Source organism: Linderina pennispora (assembly GCF_002104995.1).
Source record: "Linderina pennispora strain ATCC 12442 chromosome Unknown DL89scaffold_5, whole genome shotgun sequence".
Lineage (NCBI taxonomy): Eukaryota > Fungi > Kickxellomycota > Kickxellomycetes > Kickxellales > Kickxellaceae > Linderina > Linderina pennispora.
The window spans coordinates 854,406-872,528 of NW_024468253.1; the positions used below are offsets into that span (position 1 = coordinate 854,406).

The following is an 18,123-nucleotide window of genomic DNA, read 5'->3' on the forward strand; positions in this document are numbered from 1 at the left end:
TCTGGCATATAAACTTTTGCTAATTGATCAGCACGCGGCATGACTGCCACCGTCCGCAGAATCAAGCCAGATTTTTGCTGGCAGGCAAGTGCCGAAAGACAAGCTGATGGTGAGACGCTGCTCGGCGACTCGCTGATAGTCAGTTACTTTATCGCTTCTAAAAGGGACACTTTCTCTTGGCACACCCGCCGTTTCGGCTTCTCTCTTTATCTTTCTTTGCTTTTCCCATACACGCTACAAAAACCTGCTTAGTAAAGTCCACATACTAATTAGAACGGAAAATGTCGGAAGCTCCTGTTGACAAGTCTGCACAACAATCGGCGTCGCTGCTCGAGAAGCTGAATCTGAGCGAACGGAGCTGGAAGTTCTACGCTGCGGCAGCTATTCCGCCAGCAGTCGTGGCAGGCCTTGCGCTCTGGTACTACTCGTCGGGCAGCCCCAAGGCCGAGCCCAAGAAGGATGAGAAGAAGAAGAGGAAGAACAGGAAGAACAAGAAGTCGTCCAAGTCGGCTGCTGAGCAGGGTACCCCGAAGGAGGCTGCTGCTGAGGCCGAGGACGTCAAGGCATCGACAACCACCGTAGGTGGCGACGAGGAGAGTCCCGAGAAGCTGACAGACGCGCAGATCGCGGCGCTCGACAAGGAGGCGAAGAAGAAGCTGGCGCAGTCGCTGAAGACGCGTGGCAACAAGTTCTTCATGGCGAAGCGGTTCCCAAAGGCAATTGAGATGTACACGCAGGCTCTGCGGTTCGACGAGGACCCGGTGTTCCTCTCGAACCGCGCTGCGTGCTATGCGGCGAGCGAGGAGAACGACAAGGTGATCGAGGACTGCACGAGAGCGCTGGAGCTGGAGCCGCGCTACGTCAAGGCTCTGATGCGCCGGGCGCAGGCATACGAGAACATTGATCGGTTCCGCGACTCGCTGTACGACTTCACGACCGCATGCATCCTGGAGGACTTCAAGAACAACCTGGCGTCGACGTCTGCTGAGCGGGTGCTGAAGAAGCTGGCCGAGTCAGGAGGCACGCGAGCGCGTGGAGAAGCGCGAGCCGCGGACTCCCGTCGGTGTCGTTTATTAGCGGGTACCTGAACTCGTTCCGCGACAACGGCACGGTGGCCGAGGGCGAGGAGCTGAGCGAGGCGGATGCGCTGTACAATGCGGCGCTGGAGCTTATTGCTGAGCAGCAGTACCAGAAGGCGATTGAGTCGATTGACACGGCTATTGCCACGATCGAGGAGAGCGGTGCCTGAGGGCGTGCAGCGCGCCGACGACATCTACAGTCTGCGCGGCATGTTCAACTTCCTGAAGAGCAACCTGGACCAGGCCATCGCTGACCTGGACAAGGCCCTCGAGATCAACCCGAAGCACGTGCGCAGCTTCCTGCGCAAGGCGAACCTGTTCACGGAGAAGAAGGAGCTGGACGAGGTTCAGCGCCAGCTGGATCTTGCAGCGGCTACGGACGCCGAGAACGCCGAGGTGTTCTTCCAGAAGGGCCAGGTGCACTTCCTCAAGCAGGAGTTTGCTGAGGCTGCGGCGGACTACACGAAGGCGGCCGAGCTCGACGAGAACTTTGTGTACCCGCGCATCCAGCTGGGCGTGGTGCAGTTCAAGGTGGGCCAGATTGAGGAGGCCATGCGCACGTTCAACGCGGCAATGGACAAGTTCCCGACGCGCAGCGACCTGTACAACTACTATGGTGAGGTGCTGGCCGAGCAGGGCGGCTCTGACAGCGCCATCAAGGCGTTCGAGAAGGCTGTGGAGCTCGACAGCAAGAACCCGCTGCCGTACGTGAACCAGGCCATTGCGCTGTTCCAGTCGTCGGGCGACGCTGACAAGGCACTGACGCTGATCCGCGACGCGCTCAAGGTCGACTCCGAGTGCGAGCTGGCGGTGGCGGCGCTGTCGCAGATCTATCTGCAGCTGGGCATGTTTGAGGAGAGCCTGGCCATGCTGCGCCGGGCTGTCGACCTGGCCAAGTCGGAGGAGGAGATGATCTCGGCCATCACCTTCCGCGAGACCACCGCTGCCCAGTTCCGCTTCATGCGCGAGCACCCGGAGCTGCTGTCCAAGATGATGGGCGCCATGATGTAAACCGCTTCGCTTTCCCTTCCCTTTCTCACAAAAATTGAGCTTGAATTCTGATACCCAGCACTAGGACAGGTGGATCTGGCTGCAGCAAGCAATGCTTTTTCCAAGGAAATCATCTTGGCGATTCAGCGCTTGACAGCAGCCATGGTCGGCTCGGTTAAAGCACCGGCTGGAATTTTATTTCGCTCATAAACGTGGGCAGCGCAACTGCTCTTCTAACCTCCTCTCGACAGCTTGCTCTTCTAATTTCCTTTTTTTCTTTCGCATTTATACGATGGAGTCGTTACGCCAGAAACAGATTGGTACGCGTTTGGTCCTTACATTCTAGCAGCAGCATTTGGCTCAAATGCCCATCTGCACTAATACAATGCCTCTCTGTAGCTGCGCTGCTGCGTATGCTCCATTTGAACGAGCAACCGCCGGCAATTGACGAGCAAAAGGCCGACGACGGGTCGAACCAGCCGATATGGAAGGTTCTGATATTCGACAAGTTCTGCCAGGACATTGTGTCGACAGTGCTGCGCGTCAACGACCTGCGCGACAACGGCGTCACAGTGCATATGCTCCTGGAGTCGCAGCGGTCGTCCATCCCCGATGTGCCTGCAATCTACTTTGTGCAGCCCAAGCCTGAGAACATCAGGCTGCTGACTGCAGACATGGCCAAGGACCTGTACGAGCTGTACTATATCAATTTTTCGTCCTCGCTGCCACGCACCCTGCTGGAGGACCTGGCGGTGCAGACAACGGCATCGGGCACGTCCCATCAGATCGCACAGGTGTATGACCAGTACCTGGACTTTGTGTGCCCCGAGGAAAACATGTTCTCGCTGCATTTCCCTGACACATTCGAGGCGATACACAATCCGGCCATGACGGACACAGCAATGACAGCACTGATCGATAAGATCGTGTCGGGTCTGTTCTCGGTGCTGCTGACGCAAAAGGTTGTGCCAACGATCTGTGCGCCACGCGGCAACGCAGCCGAGATGGTCGCAACGCGCCTTGACGCCAAGCTTCGCGAGCATGTTATGAACAGCAAACACAATCTGTTTGCAGAAGGCGATGACGACGTGGTGGCGCAGAGCCGTCGGCCCTGTGCTGGTTATTCTTGGACCGCGACCTGGATCTGGGCAGCATGCTGGTGCACTCGTGGACGTACCAGTCGCTAGTGCACGACGTATTCGATATCAACCTGAGCCAAGTCACGTTCGACCAGACCGATGATGCTGGCCGCACAACAAAGAAGTCGTACGATCTCAATGTCAGCGACACCTTCTGGGCGAACAACGCTGCCCTGCCATTCCCCGAGGTCGCCATCAACATTGACGAAGCGTCGAATGCGTTCAAGCGTGAGGCCGAAGAGATCACGCGCATGGGCGGCGTTTCTTCGCTCGACGAGGTAACGAACCTCGACATGGGCGCCAGCACCAAGCAGCTGCAGAAAGCCATCACGTCGCTGCCCGAGCTGACAGCACGCAAGACGTCGATTGACATGCACATGAACATTGCCACGGCACTGCTGAATGTGATCAAGGAGCGGCAGCTCGATGTTGCTGTTCCAGCTCGAAGACCAGCTGGGCCGCCAGACCAAGGCGACAATTCTCGAGGCGATCAACGACCCCGAGAAGAAGGACGCAGCAGACAAGCTAAGGCTGTTTGTGCAGTTTTTGCTGGCCAACGAGCAGCTGCGCCAGACTGATATCGAAGAGCTGGAGGCGGCGCTGAAGAACGCTGGCTGCGATATGGCACCGGTCGAATACATCACCAAGCTGCGCAACCTGAGCAAGGTCGCGTCATCAGTATCGTCGCCCAGCGTCAACGCCAACAGTGCTGGCCTTGGCTCCGGTGGGGCTGGATCCAGCGACCTGTTGGGAAAGTTCTCGTCTATCGGCAACCGTCTGACTGGCCTCACAGACAACTCGAGCATTGGCAGCATCTTCTCTGGTGTGCGCAATCTCTTGCCGTCGCGCAAGCAGCTGCCAGTCACCCGGATTGTTGAGGCAGCCATGGGCGGAACTCCACGGGCCTCGGCATCGGCATGCGGTCCGCAGCTAGCTCCGTTGTCGGTGGAAACAGCAGCTCAGCAATGCGCATGGTCGAGGACTTTGTCCACTTTGACCCCAAGCAGGCGCGGCGCGGAACTGGCCGGCTCAAACGGCGTGCGGACTGGCAGAGGGAGCCACGACAGTGCTGCACAGGAAGCCATCGTGTTTGTTGTTGGCGGCGGCAATTACGTCGAGTACCAGAACCTAACCGAGTTCGCCCAGCGGTCGACGCCGCACAAGAACATCGTGTACGGCTCCACCGATATCGTCAACTCGAAGCGCTTCCTGGAGCAGCTCGCGCGACTCAACCAGAACTAGAAGCATTCCAATCTATTTTCGTTATTCACCAGCAACCAAAAATGGCATGAAATTTAGAGGGCAGCAATGATCTCGTCGACCTTGGCCATGCCGTTACCGGCAGCGTGGGCAGCCTCAATGCCGGTGCGAGCAGCAACCAGGGCGTCCAGATCGTGGATGCCGGCAATGATCTTGTCGAGCTTCTCGGAGGCAGCACCGATCTCGGCAGCCGACGGGGTCGCGCCGGCAGCGACAAAGTACGCGCTGTTCTTGAACAGAACCTTGAGCGCGCGCTGCTCCTTCTTGAGCTGCTTGTGGGCCGCCTGGCGCTGCTTCTTGAGCTCCTCGGCGTTGGCCGCCTCAGCCTCAGCCGCCTTCTTGGCAGCCTCCTCGGCAGCCTTCTTGGTCTCAGCCGCCTTGCGCTCCTCCTCCATGCGCGCGTTCTTCTTGGCGTTGCGCTTCGTCTTGTCCTCCTCCTTGAACTTGGCCATGCGCGGATCGCACTTCAGCGCCTGGTCGACAAGGGTGCGGATGCGGTGGTTGTCCTCCTTCTTGTGCTGGGCGCGCTCCTTGCGGTTCTTGCCCTCGATCCAGCGCTTGTCATCGCGGTTGCCTCCACCATCGACGTCCTCCTTGTCGAGGTACTCGAACGAGCGCCACGAGTCAAAGGCATACCAGAACTCGTAGAACGACTCGACCTCGGCACGCTCCGTATCCATAGCACCGAGCTGCGGCACCGGCTGCTTGTTGGAGAACTGTCCCTCGCGCTCAAACACGGGGCCGTAGATCTCGAAGAAGTCGCCCTTGGCCTTGGCATTGGGAATCTCCGTGGACACCTCAGGGTCGACCGAGTCGAACTGGCGGCGCTTGATCGGATCAGTCAGGATCTCAAACGCCTTCTGGATGCACTTGAAGAAGCCGTCATCGTTGGCATTGCCCTGAGCAGCCTTCTTGTCAGGGTGGTGGCGCAGCACCTTGCGGCGGTGGCCCTTGATGATATCATCAAGGGTCGCACGGTAGCGCAGCTTCGAGAGTCCGAGAACCGCGTAGTGATCCTGCTCCTTCCAGTCCTTGGGGTCCATCTCGAGCATCTCCTCGGTCTCCTCCTCGTCGTCCTCGTCGTCGAGGTCCGCCGAGGCGGTGTTGGCAGCAGCAGCCGCCGCATGCTCGGCGTGTGCCTTCAGGTGGTCATCCAGCGAGCCATCCGCGCTCTTGGAGAGGTGGCTACGGTAGTGCTGCACGTAGACACCGACAGCGCTCAGGAAGCGCTCCTCGGGAGTGGTGATCGCCGAGTGCACCTTGGTATCAGCAGGGGCAGTAGCCGGGGCAGCGGTAAGGGTAATCTCGAACGGGACGTCAGCAGTCATTTTATGTTTTATCGTTCCGAAAGAAATAGAAGACGAAGAAGCAAAAGAGCGGTTTGGGTTCCAAAAAAATTTTGGTTGTCTTGCTCTTGATAAAAAAAAGCAAAGACGCTGCCTTTGCTGATACGCTAATCGAGGATTATATGTCCAATTAGCGACAGCACAGGACTGCATATGTGACATGCTTAAGTAAATTAAAAGCGAGGCTATTGGGAGCAGTCGACAAGTACATGTAGTTTACCCAAGATATGCAAGGCTTGGTATCACCAGCTACAACGATTACTGCTATATCCGAAAAATATTCTCCTATTTCAATTGCAACTGCTCTATGGCCCTCTATTAGGACGCTGACTGTCGATATTAGCCCCAGAACACCAAAATCACTCTGCGCTACCATGGTCCAAACGGAACACACAAACGAACCCAAACACACCGGCCAACCCACCCCTTTTCCCTCAGCTGTTTTCCGAATAGTCTTTGTGTATATTGTCTATGAGCTCTTACACCTTTGAGGTTTAACACATACAACTATAAGCTAGCATCTCCCATGCCATTACCTTTTGCATCCAAAAAAAGTGTAATATTGTGTATTAATTATCAGCTATTAAAGTGTGTAGCGGAATGACGGGTGCTTGTTTCCAAGTGCCTTGACTTCCTCCTCGGTAAGATCGGAGATATCCATAGGGTTTGCGTCACGCTTGGCATTCTCGCGCTTGAAGTCAACAAGCAAGATAATACTACCAATGATCGAAGCACCAAACATAGCAAAGTTCGACGAACTGCCCTTGATGTACAGAGGTGCATCGGTGTTGAGGTATGTGTAGCTGTTAGCAAATGCTCCCAGCGTGGAAGCTGCGACAGTGAATGCGTTGGTCATAGCACTGCGGTCAGTGCCGCGCATGTTGATGTTCAGCCAGGCAGGTCCGACGACTGCGGCAGGAGTCGTGAACAGCGGAAGGGCAATGATGGAGAATGTACGCGCAACCTTGTTTTCCGCGCCGAAAACAGCAATAATCATAATGGCAGCCGCACCAAGTGACAGTATAATTTGGAACACTCCCATCTTGCCAACCTTACGCGCAATGAATCCAGTCGATGCCGCCATAGTTCCCGCACACACAGACGGAATGATAAGCAGCCCCATTACTGTCGATGTGTTGTATCCGACGCTATGCATAAGAACTGGTGCCCAGGTACTGGCCGACGCTGAAGCGTAAGCGTTTGCGAAGTCGATGACCATGAACACCATTAGACGCCAGTCGGTCAGCCCCTCCACAATCTGCCTACGCGAAATAACTACAGAGTCACTGGCACGCAGGTTGCTTCTCGCCATGACGCGGCCGATCAGCTCGCGCTCCTCGTCGTTCAGATAGCTGGCTGTGTCAGGGTAGTCCCGGATGAAGACCCAACCGTAAATACCAGAAAGCATGGCAAGCCCACCAACAAGCAGGTAGAGCCACTGCCACGAGTAGATTGGCTTGGTGGTATGCAAGGTAAGAGAATCCGAGGCTGAATAAATTGTAGAGCAGGGATCCAGAGCTGCTGGCTGCAATGATCCAGCCGACACGCGTAGTCACATGCCTGCGTGGATACCAAATCGAGATGGAGAAGTAGATAGCAGAAATAAAGCCCGCCTGGAATAGGCCTTCAAGTACACGCACTGCGATCATCCCGCTAAAGTTCTTGATGGCAAGAATGAAGACGCTGAGAGCTCCAGATATAAATATCATGGTCGGAATGTACTTTGCGAGCACCGACCTTGCGATAGACAAGGTTGAGGAAGGTCTGGAAGACGAGATATGTCGGATAAAAGAGAGCTAGAATGGTGTTGTACTGCGTGCCGCTCATGTGGAGATGCTTCTCCATGCCCATGATCTTGGCGAAACTAATGACGGCGCGGTTGAGATGGGCAGTACACATTCCAAAGGCAAGGAACAGAAGAAGACGCGCATCCTGTCTTGCGAAGGTAGCTCTTCATGATGCACTCCTCATCGGGCGTCAGGTGGTCGATATCGATGAGGGCAGAAACTGCCTTTTCTATGTCGGCAGATGAGGTAGAAGGTGCTGAATCACTCATAGGAAGTTGCTATAATGTGTTGAACGGGCAGTCTGTGGTTTTTTGGAGCAGACAGCGTGGAGTCTAGAGTACTTATATTATCTAGGGCCATCTGCAAGACGTTGCCAGCATCGGATTTAGGGAGGTTAGTAAGGCCCCGTGCCGATCTTTTACAAGTTGCAAAACGCATGGAATCGTTCGAAACATCTGCACACAGTACGATCCATAGCTACTCCTTGGCTCCAATTGGAGATATGTTCTGAGATTGCTTCCATTTTTCAGAACGATGTACCTTCTCGAACGTGTGTCATGTGGCCTGTGCCAGCATCTGCATGATCCAAGTTTGGAGTGTCCAGGACAAGCGACTTGGTGCATATATCACCATACGTGCGGGGACTGCATGTCCCCGGTTTCTCCATGGCCTGCCCCGTGTTACAGCAAAGTGGCCACATTTTAGGAATCTTATACGGAGTCGATGCAGGCAAAGGAATGCTTTAACAAAGGTCACTGCTTACTCGCTAGCTGCTCGTAGAATGTTCTATTTGGTAAGCGATTTTGCTTGAATTTGTGCGCTGCTTGGACCGGTAAGCGCTGGCCTGAGTAAGAACAGCGAATGGTATGGTGAAACAAGCAGGCATCCAGATTTTTTGGTCTGATGATTCATATGCATCGCTCACTGTATCTTGATCATGCTGGATAACCGACAACATGGCTACTACCATGTGCAAAGCTACACCATATGCAGCCTTGCAAAGTCATGACTTACAGGACTGCAATTTGAAATCGGTATGTGGGCAGATTTGGACTCTTGACACTGATTGATATCGTCGTATGACCACTTCACTATTCCCTATATGATATCCCAGTGTCATAAGCATTTTTATTTTGTATTAATGGCAGTTAAAGATCGCACACATATGTAGCGCCAGAAGCCTTCCTTCTATCGGTGCTCATGGACAGTTCATGAAATACAAATAAATAAAGACGGCATGTGCCTAAAAGACCTCGGTCAAGTTGTCTGGGAGAGAGGTACTATGTAGTGTGTTCTCCTAGTAATAAGCTATATAAGTGCTGATAAAACCAAATGTAAACCGCTCACGAAAATATATTGGAAACCCCAGGAGGAATCCCCGCTGCTAGGAGCCAGCAAGGGGTATTTAAGCAAGCGTCAAGTGCGCATACGGAGCCCTTAGCCAAGCTGTGCACGGCCCTGGATAAAGCTCCCCCACTCCTAGTGAGTAAGTCGCCTTGGGTAAGATGGGACTACCCTAGCGGCATGACACACATAATGCTAGAGTTATGAAGCTAAAGAGCATAACGGAAGGAAGGATGGTTGTTTCCAAGCTCCTTTACCTCCTCTTCAGTGAGCCTGGAGATATCGACAGCCTTTGTTTCGCGCTTGTAGTTCTCATGCTTGAAGTTTAGCAGGAGGATAATGCTACCGATGATAGCGGTGCCAAACATGGCAAAGTTGGACAAGTTGCTCTTAATGTAGGGCGGGAGATTGGTGTTGAGGTACGCATAACTGCTGACAAATGCCCCCAGTGTTGAGGCCGCACCGGCCAATGCATTGGTCATGGCACTATGATCTGTGCCTCGCATGTTGGCATTAAGCCAAGCTGGCCCGACGACGACGGCAGGCGTAGTGAAAATGGGAAGGATAAGGATGGAAGGCTGTGCGAGCAACTCTTGTGTGCTACAAGTTATCTCGAAGCAAAGGAAGACAAGGAGCCGCATGTTGGTCTTGCGAAGATAGGTCCGTCATGATGCGCTCCTCATCAGGTGCCAGATGGTCGATGTTGGTCGACGGGAGCAGCGACACCGCTTTTCAACATCATCGTTGGAGATGATAGAAGCCTTGTTACTCGTGGGGATCAATAATTCAGACTTCAACAAAGTAGGCTTTGATGTATGGTACTAATAATTCAGGGCTTAGCAGTGGAGTATGTAGCAAAAGGTTTGGCTTTAATGTGAAAAAGGCTCGGCTAGGCAGATATAGTATGTATGCTCTCTCTGTAGACAACAACAACGGCTGCGTTATCTATTTAAGGTAGCAATTCAGTACTCGAGTCGTGCAGACAAACATGTTCTTTATATTGGACCAGTCACTATTCCGAACAGAACACGTCCACCGAATTGCCTCTTCTGTATAAAAAAAAACTCGCAACACAGATCGTAGGCATGGTCAAACAAAACGGCCAAACGCGCAGATGGCGACCATGTGATCCACGTCCAATCCCACATACGATCACTACCAGCTACTTGGGAGGTAGGCAGCTCTGCATTGCTTGGGCACTGAATGGGAAGCACGGAGGTCTCTAGCTTCCGGGCTCAGCAGGGGTTTTGCAGAACCGTGTCGTTTGCTCAAAAGAACTCGAAGCAATGCTGCTACAAGCCCGCAAACGTTACCCGGGTCCGTACTTTTCACATCACGTCTACTCCTGTGCTTACTCGGCTATCCCAGCTTGAATTAATGAATCTATTAAAGGAATTCACAGAAAGCAGATGGATATTACCACAGCTTGGCGGCAGGATCAAACGTGTGGTTTGCACGGTCATCCCAATACCCGCCTTTGTATTGCCACGACCTGCCTGTCTCGCTGTACTGGATCTTCCCGCTCCTCAAACCATTTTGTCCTTCCATTCCTCGCCCTTGGCGTCCCGCTCGCGCTTGCGCTCCCGCTGTGCCTCCTCCAACTCATGCTTGGATCTCCTCGGCATCCTGCAGGCGGCCCTCTTCGTATGCACGCTGATCGGGGCGGAAGCGCGTGTCGGTGGCGGCAGAGACTTGGCTGTCGCTGCGACCAGCTCATTCAGGACACATGGTGAAGTAGCTGAAGCTGTAGTACTTGTCAGGCGTTGGGCGGCAGCGCAAGTGCCGTCCAGAGTATGTCAGACTTTGTGGTGGACTTTTCGTGCCGCAGCTGCGTTGGCCAGTTGCCGCGCAAAACGCGGTCAACCTTGTCGTCCCCTTTGCGGTGCAGGTGGCACTCAACCATGTCGTTGGACGAGCTGAACATGCCGCCCTCCTTGAAGTGGACAGTGCAGTAGTCCCCAGTGGTTTGGTTGGTGATCCGCATTTCGCCAGTGAAGTCGACGGTGCGATTGCCAGTGATTCAGACCGCGAACCAACGCTGAGGGCTTGCCGTATGTAAAATGATCGCCGTGTTTCAGCAGCTCAATGTGCACGTTCGACGTCTGGATCATTTCCATCGACTTACCCCAGAACTTGCTCTTGCCCGACGAATCTTGCCAGAAACGGTAGTTGGGCGAGTCTGCGTAGCAGGCCATGACCGGTGGGTGGTGCGAGACCTTCTCAGACACAAAGCGGAAGCCCATGTGCGGATCGACTTTCTCATACGTCTCGCCCAAAAGCGGGTTGAAGGGCTTGCGCTCAGCGCGGTGCTTCTTTGATGACAGTGTACTGATAGCGAAAGCTGCAACATACATCAGTCGATCAATACTGTCGCCCATCTCGTCGGCCCTGGCTAAAATGCGACTGTACATGAGCTCCTCAGCACAGCGCCTGTAGCGCGTTGATGGGCTCATTCATAACCAGCGGCATCGCAATGCTGGTCAGGTCCTTGCCGACGTTCTTGCGCAGAATTGAGATCAGACTGACGTTCGCCTCGCACATTATCGCCGGGAGCTCTGTGCGTGGCTCGTGGCCAACAATTTGGTCCTTGACACGGTCCAGCGTAACCTCGGGCCTATTGTCAAGATCCGTGTATTCCGTATCCTGATCCTGTTTCAAAGGAGATGCAGGGTATGGCTCAGATGTCGATGGGCGCGGCTGACGCCAGCCGGTGCTTGACCATGGCCTCGACAAAATCGGGGTCGCGGATCAGATCGCGGTGCATGCGGATATTGCGGTTGGTGCTGCTGTGGTTTGCGCTGTCTCCATAGAACGCGTCGTCATTGTCGCTGTCGCTGATGCTGTCGGCATCGTCCTGTCCGGAGGTCGGGAGTGATGCTGGGGTCCAACGTAGGTGTGCCGCCATCTGATGGTGGACCTCGGGCTTCCATTGGTAGTGATGGCGGGGATCTTGCCAGCAACAGGTGACTCAAAAGCTGGGGCCTCAGACAACGGTGCGGGCCACGTCTGTTGGCGACAACTTGGGTGACGGCGACAGCTTGAGATCCTCGTGTGCAACCTCCAGAACCTCGTTTGTATCATAAAATATGTCGGACCCGGAGGCAGACAGGAACGACATGCGCGAGTCTGTGTGCGCGATGGTGGGTGGTGCGGATCCGGTATCTCTGCACACAAAGAGATTTGGCATCTGGGATTGGCTGTCCTGGCGGTCCGACTGCTCCTGCTGTTGCACTGCCACCTCGTGGTCAGACAGGTGGTGAATCAGGATGCTGGCGTTGTCCTTGAGCAGACGCAGGTACATGAGCGCCTGGCTCTGGAATGTTGCGACTGGAATGCTGCCGACATTATTAGCCAGCCTCTGCAGCTGGCTGATAGAATCATCCATGCTGGCCTGCAGCAGCTGCAAATGCCGGCTGTCTGCCTTCACACCGCCAGTCGCTGCCGGCGGGACGGTATTGCAGGTAACAGACGGGCGGAGCTGGGTGGAATTGTTGAATCCGGCATCTGTTGATATGGTCACAGTCGCTGGATGCTGAGCTGCCTGGTCTTTGACATTCTGGAAGGCTGTGACCCAGGAGCTGAAATCGTCATCGCTGAGGGCACGCAGCTGCATGAATCCTTCGTCGCCATCGACAATGATGATGCGGTCCTCCTTGGACATCGACACGACTGCGTTAACAATGTCAACCTTTGAGCGCACAACACCGCCTTCAGTCGTCGAATACGACAACCAGCGACCCTGTAGTGAAAACCAGCGGTTGGCCCACCCCTGCATTCTCTTGCGCTTCTTCTTCAACAGCCATCCGCTCTGAACCACAGCTGGGACGTCCTCGGTAGCCTCAGTTGCCTTCTCCTTGACGGCAACGCACATAGAGAGCCGCTTGGAGGTGTTTTTCGAGAACGAGTTGTCGAAATACAAAATGTATGTGCCGGGCTCGGCCGCGTTCCACGAGCCCTTGATGGTCGACCTCGATGACTCGTAGTGCTTGAGCGGGATTAGCTCGGTCACATTCTTGTCCTGCAGTTTGAAATACCCTCCGCGCTGCTTCGCCGCCAGGTCGCTCTGTGATCGGGCCGGGTTCGCTGTCCGCACGTCCGGCTCGGCCAGCTGGCCGGAAGACGCCGATGAGGGATTCTTTTTGCCGCGGAACGATGCTGTGCCAGCCACTTTGGGCGTCGGTATTGGGGTCACTGTGGTGCTGCCTGCGGCGGTCGAAAGTCCACCTGCTTTGCCGATGGTTCCGAGCGGCGTAAGGTGTGCGGATGCGCCATCGTCGCTGTAGCCGCCAGCTGCTGGCGCCCGGCGGTAAAACAGGCCAAAGTCGATATTCTTGCGCTTTGTTGAAAACCACCACTGGATGGTGCAGGGGGCGCGGGTGATGCTGATAGGGTGCAGGTACGCATCTCTGGGAAGAATTTCGAGCTCCTCCATCTCTGGCTAAAACAAATGTACTAATAGAGTGCGCAAATAAGTCAGACGGGGGACATCAAGCTAAAAAGGTGAAACTGAGAAGTCCGGGGGTGTTTACGAGACAACAATAGGTGCGATGTTGACATCTGCAGGCCTCGGCCAAAGTCCGCTCATCGACCCCTCTCCGTAAACATCAGAGCATCCCATGCATGGTGCAGGTCAGTCGCGCTGTGCTCTAGTGCATCTATTGTTAGCACATGTCAGCGGGTGGGCTGCAATATAGAAGAGCGTAGTGCAACGGCTACGTGGCGTTAATGCCTGGCAAGGAGCCTGGCGCACAGCCCAGATCAGACGCACCCTGAACTGTGACTAGCCCACGGCGAGATGGTCTCGCTGAAATCGGGCCGGCTCGATCATGGCAGCTCGGTTCGGTTAATTTTTTAGTCATCAGCGACTGCGTCTTATGCGTAATCGTTGCTGCGAGAAAGCCGCAGGCAGTCCGTGATTCTTGGCAGGCAGGTTCCTGGGTATAAACGGGTGACTGGCCACGCATCTGTCCTGGGGAGTGCTTTGGCTTTCTTTGTTTCTCCAACAGTCACTTCAATTTCACATTTCCCTTTTCTTCTTTTTTGTAAAAATGGCTCGCTCTCGTGGACGTTCTTCCCGCCCCATGTCGGCTCCTCCCCGCCGTGAGGCCCACACTATGGCTGCCCCCCCGCCGGCTGCCCACCATCCCGCGCCTGCCGCCGCTCCTACCGCCGCTCCTGCCGCGGCCGCCCAGCCCCAGCAGCCGGGTCTCTTTGCCCAGATGGCTGCCACCGCCGGTGGTGTCGCCGTCGGCTCTGCCATTGGCCACACAGTCGTAAGTACTCCGCGCGAATTATTTTCAGAACGTGTTCCACGATATTCGATTGATGCAGCCCTTATCTCTGTTCTGCTGATGATTTCCCCCCTGTGATCTGTGTAGGGTGCCGCCGTCACTGGTATGTTCAGCGGAGGTGGCAGCAGCGAGGCGGCTCAGCCTGCCCAGCAGCAGACTGCCCCGCAGGCTGCTAGCTATGACCAGCATGCTCAGTCGTTCCAGGGTGTGCGCTCGTGTGATGCCGACGCCAAGGCGTTCACGCGCTGCCTTGAGAGCACCAACAACGACATGTCGTCGTGCCAGTACTACCTCGATATGCTGAAGCAGTGCCAGTCGTTCGCCAGCTCGCAGAGCCTCTAGTTTCCTTCTTTTCCAGTTGCAAATACAATGCGGTGGCCATCTTAGACTGGTCTTTTTCTATACCAAAAATGCTCTATTTCTTGGCCAAAGCCGTGTACGGGCGCGGATACACCGGGTCCATAAAGTTCTTGACGTCGGCATCGGTGATGGCGGCCTCGCGCTCTTGGAACTTGCCAACAAACTCCTGGATTACAGCAATGCACCTTGCCTTCATCTCGCCCGACGTGATCTCGCCCTTGCGGTAACCCTCGGCCAGGTCCTCAATCTCCTTGTCGTCATCCAAAAAGTACGTCAGGTACTGGAACGGCACGTCGACGTCGGGGTTGCCGCCGTACATGCGGTGCTCATCCAGCGACGTGCGGCCACCCGAGAAGGCATAGCGGTTGATCTTCTTCTTGATCTGCGCCGGGGTGTCACTCATGAAGATGGCAGAGACATCGTTCGACGAGCTCATCTTGGAGGTCGAGCCCTGCAGCGCCGGCAGGAAGCGCGCGTGGATCAGCGATGGCTTCTTGTGCTTCAGCCGCTGGGACACGTCGCGCGTCAGGCGGAAGTACGGGTCCTGGTCGATGCCGCACGGGATCAGGCATGGCACATCTTTGCGCTCGCCAAAGATGTCGGGGAATGACGAGCAGAAGGCCGGCGCCGCCTCAATGCTAGGGAAGTGGATCTTTCCAATGTGGTCGCTCTCCTTGAATCCGAACGACGCCTTGGCCGTGCTGTACGTGACCATGCGCGAGATGCGCAGGACGTTGCGGTAGAACGCACCGCCCATGTACTCAATGTCCGAGAAGATAAACGTCTTCTCGGGCTTGAAGCCGATCGCGGCAATTTCACGCACTGTGTTGAACGCATACTCGTTCGCCTGCTCCAGCGTCAGGTCGTTCTTGAACAGGAACTTCTCGTCGTCGGTCAGCTGCACCACAAGCGGGCAGTCAAACACATCCTGCAGCCATTTGCAGAAAATGAACGGCATCATATGTCCGATGTGCATGTGCCCGCGGCTCGGTCCACGCCCCGTGTACAGGTAGAACGGCTTGCCCTGCTCGTACCGCTCGAGGATCTTCTCCAGCTCGCGATGCGAGAAGAAGATTCCGCGGCGCAGATACAGGTGCGGCTTCTGCCCCGTGGCCGTCTCGAACCGCTCCAGCAGAGCGTCATCGATCTTGCGCGTGCCGAACTGCTTAACGAGCTTGTCGTAGTCAATTGCCTGCTGCACACCGTCGACCACGGCGCCCTCGACCTCCCACGGCGTGATGTTCTGCTCCAGAGACATGTTCTCGGTAGCTTGGGTTAGTTCCTGCGTCTCGGCCATATTGCTGCTTGCGAAAAGAAAGTGCTGGTGCTGTTTAAACGCTCAAATGAAGAAGAATGAAAGGCAGGGCTTTTGCGAAACGGTCCGTGCCGTGTACTGTTCGAAAATTTGAGTCATCTTCGGGCCCAACATGCGCTGCTGATCTGGTGATCCCTCCCGCTAATTCAGCCGCTTTTCTGAGAACAAGGGGCTGGGGCACGACGCGCCATTCCTCCCCTCTGCTCGCTGCTCGAATTACCCGATAGTTTACTTCATTACCAAGCTGCACACATTTCCTCTCTACGCATCAGTTGCTACGGCAAGTCTACCAAGGACGGAACGCGTTAACGTACATACACCCTGAAATGTCGTCGGCGTCCAAGCAAAACAAAAAGTACGCTTCTGTTTGACACCAATCGCTGTTCATAGCTCAGCGTCATTTTTATAATTCCCTCAATGCTTGCCAGCTTTTGGTTCTAACCACACGCCGCTGTCTACTTTTAGGAGTATTGGAAAGGAGTTTCTGTGCAAGGTTCGGTACCAGAACCCGCTGCCCGTGGTTCCCTTTCCTCCCAAACTGCTGCCGATTCCGCCGACATACGTAGACGCGAACGGTGGCTCGTACAGCCAGGCACGGCTCGCACACTATGTCGAATACCGGCACACAACATTGGAAGAGGCGACACCATACCCGATGCACATTGACGCCGACCTTGGCATGCCGATCGATCCGTGCATGCTGGGCACATTTGATGAAGACTACAGGCCAGGTGCCCTCCAGCCGCAGGAGCTCGATCCAAGAGATGAATTCTTGTTGAATCTCCCCACCACCACTGAGCCAGCAGCACCCGCACCGAACACCAGCAGCACCAGCACGTCTGGCGGCCCAGCTGCTAGGCCCGTGGTGCGCGTGCAGGAGAAGCGCAAATTTGATCACTCGCTTGAGGGCCAGCTGCAGGCGATCGAAGATACATTTGCATGCTATGCCAAATACGCCGACCTCGAGGATGGCCAGGCGAGGCTGTTGCGTGACATGAAGCACCCGACGAACTCGAAGCTGACTGCCGTCGAGGCCATCCCGGTGTTCCCCGACGAGCACACTTGGGTCAACAACTACACAGCCTTCACGCTCGACACGTGCCCGGAGCCGCAGTACACAAGCATGAAGAACTGCCCTGACATGGACGCTGCGAAGCGCCAGAAGCTCGGCGATGAGGCGCGCCAGTCGATTGTGTTTAGGCTGCGCGACCGCACCAACAACTTTGGCCAAAGTGAACGGTGGGTCGAGTCGTTCCTGCCTGAAGACAGCGAAATGGCGACCAAGATCCACGAGCGGCTGACTGATGGCAGGCAGGCAGGCGAGCAGGACTCGGGCGTCGAGTATCGCTTCGAGAAGGCGCGCGATTACGATCTACCGGGGCTCTCTGAGGCACACCGCCAGGACATGTACATGTTCACTATCAATAACGGCGAGGCTGTGTATGTGCCAATCAAGTCGCGTGCCATGCTGAAGCGCCGTCAGGTCCCGCTGAACGTCCAGCTAGAGGAGGAGCGCGACGACCCATTATATGTCACGCATATGGGGCTGCAGCTGCGCGAGATGAAAGAGGAGGAGATCCAGGACCAGCAGGAAGCCATGAACAAGCTGCGCAAGAAGATCAAGGAGGAAATTGTCCACAACACTGGGCGCACCGAGGAAACGGACGAGAATGTCGATATTGGCGATGACATGTTTGACGATAGTCAGGACATCGACTCAGCCCACGAGGACAGTCGTCGCCGCCACCGCCGCTCAGCTTCGTTCTCATCGTCGTCTAGCAGGGTAGATGATTTTTGAGCAATATGGATTTTTACTATACTGCAACAGAATCCCTGCTGTGTGGCACCACCGCACAGACCGATTACATGTGGCTGGATTATACGATTTTATATCCCAGAATGCGTCCGACTATTCACTGTAATGTTTTTTATTGACTGAAAGGACCCACACTCTTTTGAGCCTCACAGCGAGTATGCGTGACTCCCTCCGTGGACTCTTTAAATAGGATTATCTCTTTACGCCGATGGATTCAGATCATAAGGTGTCAAATATATATATCTGAATAGCACTGGAAAATCGAACATTAAACCATATATCAAAGCCCCATTCGTCTTAGGTCCTTCGCATTTTGTAGGTCCAGTAGTTTAAACGAGCCACTCAGCGTTCGCATCCTTGGTATCCAAACTTGGAACCGCTGGCTTGCTGCGATAA

The 18,123-nt window shown here is 55.0% G+C and overlaps 9 protein-coding genes across 9 annotated transcripts; 5 read left to right on the forward strand and 4 right to left on the reverse strand.

Annotated features, from left to right (window-relative positions):
• Positions 1-281: 281 nt before the first annotated feature.
• Positions 282-2,090, forward strand: DL89DRAFT_274690 (TPR-like protein; the record flags this gene model as incomplete). The annotated part of the gene is made up of 3 exons (XM_040889220.1): positions 282-1,012; positions 1,042-1,203; positions 1,238-2,090. 3 exons carry the CDS (start codon positions 282-284, stop codon positions 2,088-2,090), a joined length of 1,746 nt encoding a protein of 581 aa, XP_040744368.1.
• Positions 2,091-2,361: 271 nt separating this feature from the next.
• On the forward strand, positions 2,362-4,450 carry DL89DRAFT_274691 (Sec1-like protein; the record flags this gene model as incomplete). Its single annotated transcript, XM_040889221.1, has 4 exons — positions 2,362-2,389; positions 2,469-3,135; positions 3,222-3,636; positions 3,662-4,450. 4 exons carry the CDS (start codon positions 2,362-2,364, stop codon positions 4,448-4,450), a joined length of 1,899 nt encoding a protein of 632 aa, XP_040744369.1.
• On the reverse strand, positions 4,451-5,841 carry DL89DRAFT_266923 (DnaJ-domain-containing protein). Its single transcript, XM_040887299.1, has one exon. It carries the CDS (start codon positions 5,794-5,796, stop codon positions 4,504-4,506), a length of 1,293 nt encoding a protein of 430 aa, XP_040744370.1. The 5' UTR covers positions 5,797-5,841; the 3' UTR covers positions 4,451-4,503.
• A 556-nt stretch (positions 5,842-6,397) lies between these two features.
• Positions 6,398-9,427, reverse strand: DL89DRAFT_322194 (MFS general substrate transporter; the record flags this gene model as incomplete). The annotated part of the gene is made up of 5 exons (XM_040891329.1): positions 6,398-7,270; positions 7,449-7,551; positions 7,628-7,750; positions 7,779-7,825; positions 9,203-9,427. 5 exons carry the CDS (start codon positions 9,425-9,427, stop codon positions 6,398-6,400), a joined length of 1,371 nt encoding a protein of 456 aa, XP_040744371.1.
• Positions 9,428-10,308: 881 nt separating this feature from the next.
• DL89DRAFT_266924 (uncharacterized protein) lies at positions 10,309-13,461 on the reverse strand. The gene is made up of 8 exons (XM_040887300.1): positions 11,950-13,461; positions 11,835-11,927; positions 11,665-11,799; positions 11,371-11,642; positions 10,979-11,348; positions 10,748-10,878; positions 10,478-10,559; positions 10,309-10,454 (listed from the first exon to the last, which is right to left on the reverse strand). Exons 1-8 carry the CDS (start codon positions 13,375-13,377, stop codon positions 10,362-10,364), a joined length of 2,604 nt encoding a protein of 867 aa, XP_040744372.1. The 5' UTR covers positions 13,378-13,461; the 3' UTR covers positions 10,309-10,361.
• Positions 13,462-13,931: 470 nt separating this feature from the next.
• On the forward strand, positions 13,932-14,483 carry DL89DRAFT_140405 (uncharacterized protein). The gene has a single exon (XM_040883430.1). The coding sequence runs from the start codon at positions 13,994-13,996 to the stop codon at positions 14,312-14,314; it is 321 nt and encodes a 106-aa protein (XP_040744373.1). The 5' UTR covers positions 13,932-13,993; the 3' UTR covers positions 14,315-14,483.
• Positions 14,128-14,798, forward strand: DL89DRAFT_266925 (uncharacterized protein). Its single transcript, XM_040887301.1, has one exon. The coding sequence runs from the start codon at positions 14,342-14,344 to the stop codon at positions 14,576-14,578; it is 237 nt and encodes a 78-aa protein (XP_040744374.1). The 5' UTR covers positions 14,128-14,341; the 3' UTR covers positions 14,579-14,798.
• DL89DRAFT_266926 (tryptophanyl-tRNA synthetase) lies at positions 14,609-15,958 on the reverse strand. The gene has a single exon (XM_040887302.1). It carries the CDS (start codon positions 15,891-15,893, stop codon positions 14,652-14,654), a length of 1,242 nt encoding a protein of 413 aa, XP_040744375.1. The 5' UTR covers positions 15,894-15,958; the 3' UTR covers positions 14,609-14,651.
• A 155-nt stretch (positions 15,959-16,113) lies between these two features.
• DL89DRAFT_322198 (uncharacterized protein) lies at positions 16,114-17,933 on the forward strand. The gene is made up of 2 exons (XM_040891330.1): positions 16,114-16,266; positions 16,377-17,933. Exons 1-2 carry the CDS (start codon positions 16,238-16,240, stop codon positions 17,707-17,709), a joined length of 1,362 nt encoding a protein of 453 aa, XP_040744376.1. The 5' UTR covers positions 16,114-16,237; the 3' UTR covers positions 17,710-17,933.
• Positions 17,934-18,123: the final 190 nt, after the last annotated feature.

What these genes read in the sequence shown, in the direction of transcription:
- DL89DRAFT_266924 (XM_040887300.1), bottom strand. Translation starts at nt 13,377, where the DNA reads ATGGAGGAGCTCGAAATTCTTCCCAGAGATGCGTACCTGCACCCTATC. An exon ending in ACGGCAAGCCCTCAGCGTTG is followed by an intron (nt 10,879 to 10,978) that starts GTTCGCGGTCTG and finishes GTCCACTTCAAG; the next exon opens with GAGGGCGGCATGTTCAGCTC. An exon ending in CACGAAAAGTCCACCACAAA is followed by an intron (nt 10,560 to 10,747) that starts GTCTGACATACT and finishes GATGCCGAGGAG; the next exon opens with ATCCAAGCATGAGTTGGAGG.
- DL89DRAFT_266926 (XM_040887302.1), bottom strand. Translation starts at nt 15,893, where the DNA reads ATGGCCGAGACGCAGGAACTAACCCAAGCTACCGAGAACATGTCTCTG.
- DL89DRAFT_140405 (XM_040883430.1), top strand. Translation starts at nt 13,994, where the DNA reads ATGGCTCGCTCTCGTGGACGTTCTTCCCGCCCCATGTCGGCTCCTCCC.
- DL89DRAFT_322198 (XM_040891330.1), top strand. Translation starts at nt 16,238, where the DNA reads ATGTCGTCGGCGTCCAAGCAAAACAAAAA. An exon ending in GCGTCCAAGCAAAACAAAAA is followed by an intron (nt 16,267 to 16,376) that starts GTACGCTTCTGT and finishes GTCTACTTTTAG; the next exon opens with GAGTATTGGAAAGGAGTTTC.
- DL89DRAFT_266925 (XM_040887301.1), top strand. Translation starts at nt 14,342, where the DNA reads ATGTTCAGCGGAGGTGGCAGCAGCGAGGCGGCTCAGCCTGCCCAGCAG.
- DL89DRAFT_266923 (XM_040887299.1), bottom strand. Translation starts at nt 5,796, where the DNA reads ATGACTGCTGACGTCCCGTTCGAGATTACCCTTACCGCTGCCCCGGCT.